Here is an 8,241-nt window from a genome sequence, read left to right on the forward strand (position 1 = left end):
TACTTAGTCAGTATTTTGTTTTATTATTTACTACTATTACCACTAATCAGCTTGTCTCTCGAAAAATAACTCCTTCAAATGTCGCCATATTGATCCTTCCTCCAATTCTGTACCTCTTTTTCTACTTCTTATGTCATCCTCGCAACGCCTCATTACTATCATAACAACACAGAATATCGCATTTTAGATACATAATTACGTAGCATATAAAAACCGGAAAAAAACTCGATACAAAATTGGAACAAAACAAACACATATCAAGCCAGAATGTCTATATCAGCAATCGTCTCTAGAGTTTAACTAATTGCATTATTCATGCGATCCACAAAGCTGGAATTTGTGTTTTTCCATCCAGTTTTAGTGGCACTTGAACTTGTTCATGATTTAAAAATAACTGCGCGTTGTGACGCCAGAATTGGGTCATACGCTTTATGGTTGCGACTGTACACTTTCAAGGTCATCGCTCTATTGAAGTATATTGGTTTCATGTTTGTTTTCGATAAGGTTTACAGAAAAAATGTTCTTAATTTAAAAATTCAAAAGAATTCTTGTTTAAAGTTTAAAGTTGTCAAAAAACAACTCGTTTGGCTCACAGACTTCTGTAACTATTTTCTTGATATGTTTTGTTTGTATTCTGTAAAATGTCGATAAATAATAAGTTTAAGTGACTCTTGGGCTAACGTAAGGGATAATGTTGTTCGTGTCGTACAAAATTTACACCAAAAAGTTAACATATAAATACTATAAACTAACCTAAATATTTTCGTAAACTGAGTAAATAAAACCCAAGTTCTAAAATTACAGCCAACCCAAGTTAATTACATGCGCATTTCGAAAAGCAATCGGTTCTGCGCAAGCGGTCAGCGCTCAGCAGCTGCGAAGCTTGCGCGCGCCCGTCGCGTGCCGGCTACGCACGAGCGGAGCCGAGCGAATGCCGAACGCTTCCGAATTCAAAGCTCGCGCGCGGCGCATGGCGTGCAGCTTATTGCCAGCCTTCATACTTCATACTCCAGTTTGTGAGATTAGTATTTGTGATATTTATAAAAATAAAAATTATAATGATAGATTCAACTTTATACGAGTATATATAATTTTTAATTACGACTTTAAAATAACCTAAGTGTAGACGGACATATAAAATAAACGAATTAAAGGATACTATATAAATGAAAATATGATTAATCAGTTAGCTATTTAACCGACATCAAAAAGGAGAAGGAGGGTTTATCAATTTTGTACTTAGCACACCTGGCAGCAGCCTGGTCTATGGAGTAATTTCGATGATTAGAGTATCTCGATGATTCGGATATGCGGTGAATGTATGCGAATGAGTTTTTATTGTATTTATAACATGAATCGTATAATTATATAAGTCTCTTTAAAAAATTACGATAATGTTTCGTCTGCCAGCTTTTAGCTGCATCCCTTTGTAATTCTTTTAAACGGATTCGTATGAAACAAATGTCGATTCCGCAATAAATATTTTATAATATAAAAAGAAACATGAATATGTCTGTTAAGTCGTTTAGCACATGATCGTAAATCAAAAGTCAAATCAATAAATCAAAAATAAATGAAACTTAAAATAATTATCCAACAAAAACTGGGCTGTGGTATGCACAACATACCCGTCAAAACTCGTCAATTATAAATAGGACTGAAGAATAATTGTCTACATACTTAATCGTAAAAACTTGATCCAAACGGATGCATTAACGCATAGTAAACAATTAATAAGAAGAATTAATGATGGGCATGTTCTCACAAACTATTCGCGAATATCACAGGTGTTCCATGCTCACTAGAATTTCCCGTTCTTAAACAATTAGTAGCAACGGAAATATCAACCCATAATCGCGATCTTCCCTTCCATTATCAAAAATTACTATTGCAATTCGACGTCGATGGGCGTAACGAAACTTCAAATTAAATGTTATATCAAATATTATTTGCGAGCGTAATCCGAGAAGCACGTGTACAATTTACTTTTGGAACATTAATATTTGTTTCTTATGCATTTACGTTCGAGTATAAAATACGTGCGCTAAGACATCACAGAGTTTGCTATAAATAATAGGTGCTTACATAAGAGATAGTTAAAGTTGATAGAGAGCGTAGTAGCTAGGCGTATACCACAGCCACACACACACACATATATAGCGGGATAAGGGGTATGTACAGGAAAACATAGCGAAGAAACCTTAATAAAACAATCGTATACAAAACAACGGCACACAATTGTGTTCTAATTTCAAATCGAAAAATTACTTGTACCCATTTTTAAGCCGCTCTAATAAAGTATTTATTAAAATTTCTTTTCTAATTTATTATTCTAGTTAGTTATAATTAGATGGGCGGCAGTGAGCGATTTTCTATTGGAAAAATTATGACTGTTTAATAGGGATATTTATAACACACTAATGGCCGAACCGGAAATTATCTAATGTCTAAAACATTCAGCTTAACATTTAAGTAAGATTGTAAATATATTTAAAATCATAATAATGAGAGATAATTTAATTTATATATTTATTAAATTATTCGTTAAAAACAATGTTTATTAAAGATTGATTGAGTTATTTAGATAGACTCTATAAATTTCGAACTAAAATAAACACTATGAAAACCATTCACTAATATCATAAATCCATTTGCGTCACAGAAACACTTGTACCTACCAAAATCTAGTCACCAAACTTATAAAATTTATCGAATTGACAACCGACTCAATTTTTTTAAATAATATCTTGGGCTTAAAGCAATCAATTGTTTTTATATTTGTTGATGTTGGATGCGTCAACTTTAATCATAAGGTTTCTCTGAACCCAAGTGAAGAATGCGTTTATGAATGAAATCGAATTTTGAAAGGATGTCCTTGCAACAAATCTTAAGTTGAAAGAGCGATACAAAAAGATCTTTGAAGATCTATCATTTTAATAAACTATGCTTTTCTACACTACTTATTAACATTCTTTTTATTGCAGTTATTACTTCTATAAAGTGAAAAATGCGAAATATTTTGATATTAGGTACTGCATTTTTAAAGCTGGCTTAAAATCCTTTGTTATTGAAAACAATAAAACACAAACGTTTGAAATATAAAATTTATTTTTTCCGACGGAAATACTTTTTACAGCATTCTTCTACAGCTTTATATTATTAGGAATCTTTTTTACTTAGGTGCTAAAGAACTATAGATTATATTTACAAATCTACTATAACTTTACCTTATCCAGGCGTGTAACGAAATCTTCGAAATCATTTCAGACAAAAAGGCACAAAGTCTAAATCTGTACAACATACAATATACTTATAACTAATGACTAGATAGAATATTAAAACGTAACATTAAAGTAATTCTTATTGGAAGTAATGCTAAGGCTAGCTAAAGGCACAGCGTTTAATAAGTCTTTACAATTAAACTAAATGCTTCTATGGAACAAGGAATTTTTCAGTCTTAATGCTGCGATTCCATACATGTATGAAATGTAAGCGGAGTCTTCAGTCGTTCGTTCGCTCGGCGGAATGCATCGATGGGGTCGTTATAGTCTACCATTATCCCCTCTCATTAGGAATACACTGATTGCGCTTAATTAGAGGTTCACTCGGAGTCCCTTGCGCTCCGACGCTCAGCTTCTTCTTAAATCATCATTTTTTCACAACCAATAGCGGCTCATTGCCTTCACTTTGATCACCGGCAACATGAGTATCTGAAAAAAGGAACGAGAACGTTAATAAATTGATGAGGAAAAAGCATAAATGCACATTTTATTGTCGCTATAAAATCCACATAAGTTCCAGTCAACTGGTTTATCACCAGATGTTTGCACGGGATTTAGCAAATATTGTGACACGTGTGCTTCCCTATCGTATATTTCCTCTTAAGATTTCGTCTTCCGGTACAAGAAATTAATGGGCAACAAGAGGTGCTGACTTTTTGCGAGACACAATTTCGCGAAGCCCCTGCATTTTGTGAGTGGTCCGGGTCATGTGGTCGCTGACCGGATGCACCTTATTGATTTAAAATAAATCGGCAAAGATGAGGTGCATATAACCTGTTTCCACTTGTAGCAAATCAGAGCAATCATATGCGACCACTTGTTATTAGAATACACCACTTTTTATGTGCAATCTTCCCACTATATGCGGGGCGAACCACAACGTTGTTAGATGTAATTGCTGTTTGGTCATTGAAATTATGAAAACATGCGGGCATTGTCTAGCCTATTAGGTTTAATTTTAAACAAGATAATAGTCTAAACTTTAATATCAATAATATGCGGCAGTAAATTCCGGAGCTATATTTTTATGTCTTTGTCAGAGACACCCTATTGTGTATAATATGTGATCGTGGCAATGAATAGATAAAGGTCCATGACGATGGTTCAATGCGTGAGCATAATAGATACCTATATGTGTTTACTTTTTGGCTCGCAAGGTACACGGTCCCAAATCTATTGAATTTGTGCAATATAAAGGAACAAACCTGACCCGGTAGGTAACCGTGACTAACGATACAGCAAAAAGCTTAGTCGGCAACTTTATTGGCAATAAAAAATTGAGATACCTGCGGGACTTTTTGAATTTATAAGGACACCGCGTTTCAGAGCGCTTAGTTGAAATCACTGATAACAAATGTAAACATAGTCGGGACAAAAATGTAGATTTAAACTGATAACAATTTCAGAACTGATGTCAAGGTTAAGCTATCATTTAGTTTCGAAAAATATTATATTATTCTTCAAATAACAATATTATTAATAATGTAAATGCTTACCTTAGTTCACTGTTGTTGCCACCACGATATAACATCAAGAAGCTCTTCATCTTCAGGGCTCATGGGTTCGTAGGAATCATAGGTCTCGTGACAATTAGCACTAGCTGAACTTTCTGATTGTAGGGATGGTGCCGGAGACAGAGACTCTTCGGAGGAAGGTGGTGTCTGCGGTCCACTAGTATTTAATCCTATACTCATTTGGGTTTCTGTGCAGCCTTCGTCGCTATCGTCCAGTAACTTTTTCAAGCTTTTGATGTATTCAACTGCAAGCCGAAGGGTGTCAACTTTGCTCAGTTTTCGGGAAGATCCCCTGCCGCCAGCCAGGGCTGCTGAAACAGCTGATGGTATGTGTTGACGAAGTGCTGCAAATCCATTGTTAACTTGCTTCACCCGATTGCGCTCTCTTGCGTTGCGCCGTGCTACTGAAGCAGGTGGAGCAGGGTATGTTTGTTGAAGATAAGTTTTCTTCTTACATCTTCCTGCGTCTGGAGCTGGGGCAAGTCGTCTTTGTGCCGAGTTTTGAAGCTGAGAAAGTTTTTGATTAACACCGAGATTTTGGTAAGCGTGTATCGTCGCCATGGGCATCGCGTATATATCGAAGTGTAGAGAGAGTATCGAGCGCACGTGTGCGTGCCGCGGTGGTCGTCAGTGGATTGGCGGAGGTGGCGTGCACCCCCGACTCTAAGTAGCGCACGCGGCGGTGGGGCGCGGGCCGCCGCACGCGCAGCGCACGGGCCGACCCTCCCCGCACGTTGCAGACCCTGTTTCATAAACTGATCGTTAACGTCAAAAAAGTTTGCTAAGTTTGTGTTCTAATGATCGTATTGATTTTTTAGGTCTGATTATTTTTAATATTATTAGATTGATAGTAATTTTAGTCGCCTTAGGTTGTTAATGTTTTAATTGAAAATCTCATCAATATTATATATTGTATATGTAACAATTATTTTCGTTTTTGTGTACCTAGATATTTTCATTAAACTTTTACAGTACTAAAAGCTGTAAGCATGTACTCAGAATAAAAAGAACTTATAATAATTGATCTAAATCAAGAATTAATCTCTGTTATAACCCTTAATCACTGGTCATCGACTTATGACATATATCTATCGGCTCAGCTACTTGTTGCGCATTGATCAAAATATGCCGACACTTATTATGCCATAGAGTATAGACGCACTGCGCGCCGCTATTGTTGCACGTTGTTACGCATAATTATCCTGTCCATTGCCTTGTTCGGAAGACAGGATCTTCTCAGATCTATTTAGAAGTCGTTAGGCAGAATGGAGGCAGTAAACGCGTTGGCGCTATACGGCCTTATTAAACTTTTGGAAATTTTATTTCATTAATGAGTAATATAAACTTTTATATCTAGTATGTGCTTGGTGTAATTGGTTGCTACATATCGTAATACATTTATTCCCATAAGAAGGGTTAATTATAAGGGATGCGCCTACGCATGGGCAGGTGCGTAGAAGTTGTCTTTAGTCATGCCGCGCCTTTATTGCAGTACAAAATCTAAACCTATAGATAATAGTAAAACTCGTATTTTATATGTATATTCGTTCTTGGGATATAATTAAATTTTCTAAGAAACATCTATTTGCCTGAAATTAAATTTTTCGATACTAATAAAATAATTCAGTGGCGCTACAACCTTTTTAGGTCTTGTTGTCAGAAATTCACAAAAAAAACATAATCTCTTATTCTCGATCTATCAACCTAATGGGCAAATAGGTGATCAACTTCCTGTGTCATACACGCCCGATTTTTTGGGTCTAAGGCAAGCCGATATCCTCATGATGTTTTCCTTCACCGTTCGAGTGAATATTAAAAGCGCACGTAGAAAGAAATTGGATTGCCATAGCCGGGGATCGAATCCTTGACTTGATGGATGAGAAGCGCACGCTGAAACCACTAAGCAATACAGCTCATGTATATCTATTTATCAGTAAAGTAAAAACAAAATTAGCGGCACTACAACCTTTTAAGTCAGAGCCTGGATTTATCTGTTTTCTTATCATTTTTCGTTTACAGCACGTAGATGATGATCAACCTTCTGTGCTTTTCTGTGCATTACAATATAGTATGTTTACTATCTGTGCATATGAAAAAACTTTATATATATTATAAATTACTATATTAAACTGGCGGATCCGTAATCGGTACATAAAAAAATCTAATAATGTAAATCATTCTTAACTTCACTTGAACACACAAAAAATTTCTGCTGATTTGTGAATCTAAACCATTATTCAAATACGTCCAGCCGTTTAAGAGCATTTCAGTAACATACACACGTACAGTAGAATATATTTAAAATATTACATAAATTATTTTTATCGAGTTGAAGATTATAACAGCACTAATATCGCTATTAATAGTGTTTGGAGGAAGAAGGTTGAAGATTAAAGTTTCTATACATTTATTAATTTTATAGATTGTAAAAAATAGGCAAACTTTATCACTTAGGTATAAAAAACGACACTATCTTACATCTAAAATACAGAAATTTAATTAACATAGGCTAACCATTTCCGAGTAGTTTAATATATAATATACAACCTGTAAATAATCTAATTAATATTTTAACAACGCAACATTTCTTTATTTCGTAACTAAAACTATAAAATGACGTAATACCAAAACATAGATCTATAATAATTAATTGTGAATAATGTATTCCGTCCCTTGGTCCGTTGTCACACTGACCTCTATATTGAGGTTACTCTGATTGCCTCAAAATGGCAGGTGTATAGCATGCGACACAACACCTTGCTATTTCATCTCGTAATTTGCAGAAATCACTATAAATATTTATATGATATATATAGGTAGCAAATTCAAAAATTATCTGCATATAACAACTCATTATTTTTAAATATTCCTGTTATAAAAATTATTTAAATACAATATTCTAGACCTACATTCGTATTGTCACGTCTTTCAATAGATTTTTCAAAATAATGACTTATAGAATACACAAAACCTAAAATTAATAAAATTAAATATATATATTCATGATTCATGTCTGGTCTAAGTATGGATCTTAATGTATTTGAAAACTGGAATCTCCTGGCGTCAGGGTATAGGCAGGTGTGTTGGCATGCGTCGTAGAATGTGCCACCGTGACGTCACAAGTGCGATTAATATGGCATAGAGCATAGAAACAAACTCGTACATTTTTAATAAATGGAAACATTGATTTTTTATTCATAAGATTTAGTTTTAGTTAACAACAATAAAACTTGAGAAGGGAAGGGCTAAAATAAAATCAATATAAATATGAGATTTATTTAAATTTAAAAATGTAAAATATGTACTATAATATTTAATTAATAGTTTTATAGAAATACTAACTTTTCAAACACTATTCTAACGCCATCTATAAACTACCCTTAACAAAGCGGAACTAATATCGATAAAATGATACAACCCCGTCAAATGTTTCCCTATAAATTACC

At 34.4% G+C, this 8,241-nt stretch overlaps 1 protein-coding gene across 1 annotated transcript; it reads right to left on the reverse strand.

Annotated features, from left to right (window-relative positions):
• Window positions 1–3,131: 3,131 nt before the first annotated feature.
• On the reverse strand, window positions 3,132–5,404 carry LOC123711979 (achaete-scute complex protein T3-like). Its single transcript, XM_045664877.1, has 2 exons — window positions 4,778–5,404; window positions 3,132–3,710 (listed from the first exon to the last, which is right to left on the reverse strand). Exon 1 carries the CDS (start codon window positions 5,360–5,362, stop codon window positions 4,784–4,786), a length of 579 nt encoding a protein of 192 aa, XP_045520833.1. The 5' UTR covers window positions 5,363–5,404; the 3' UTR covers window positions 3,132–3,710; window positions 4,778–4,783.
• Between the last annotated feature and the right edge of the window lie 2,837 nt (window positions 5,405–8,241).

The sequence above is a fragment of the Pieris brassicae genome, chromosome 7 (genome assembly GCF_905147105.1).
Source record: "Pieris brassicae chromosome 7, ilPieBrab1.1, whole genome shotgun sequence".
Taxonomy (NCBI): domain Eukaryota; kingdom Metazoa; phylum Arthropoda; class Insecta; order Lepidoptera; family Pieridae; genus Pieris; species Pieris brassicae.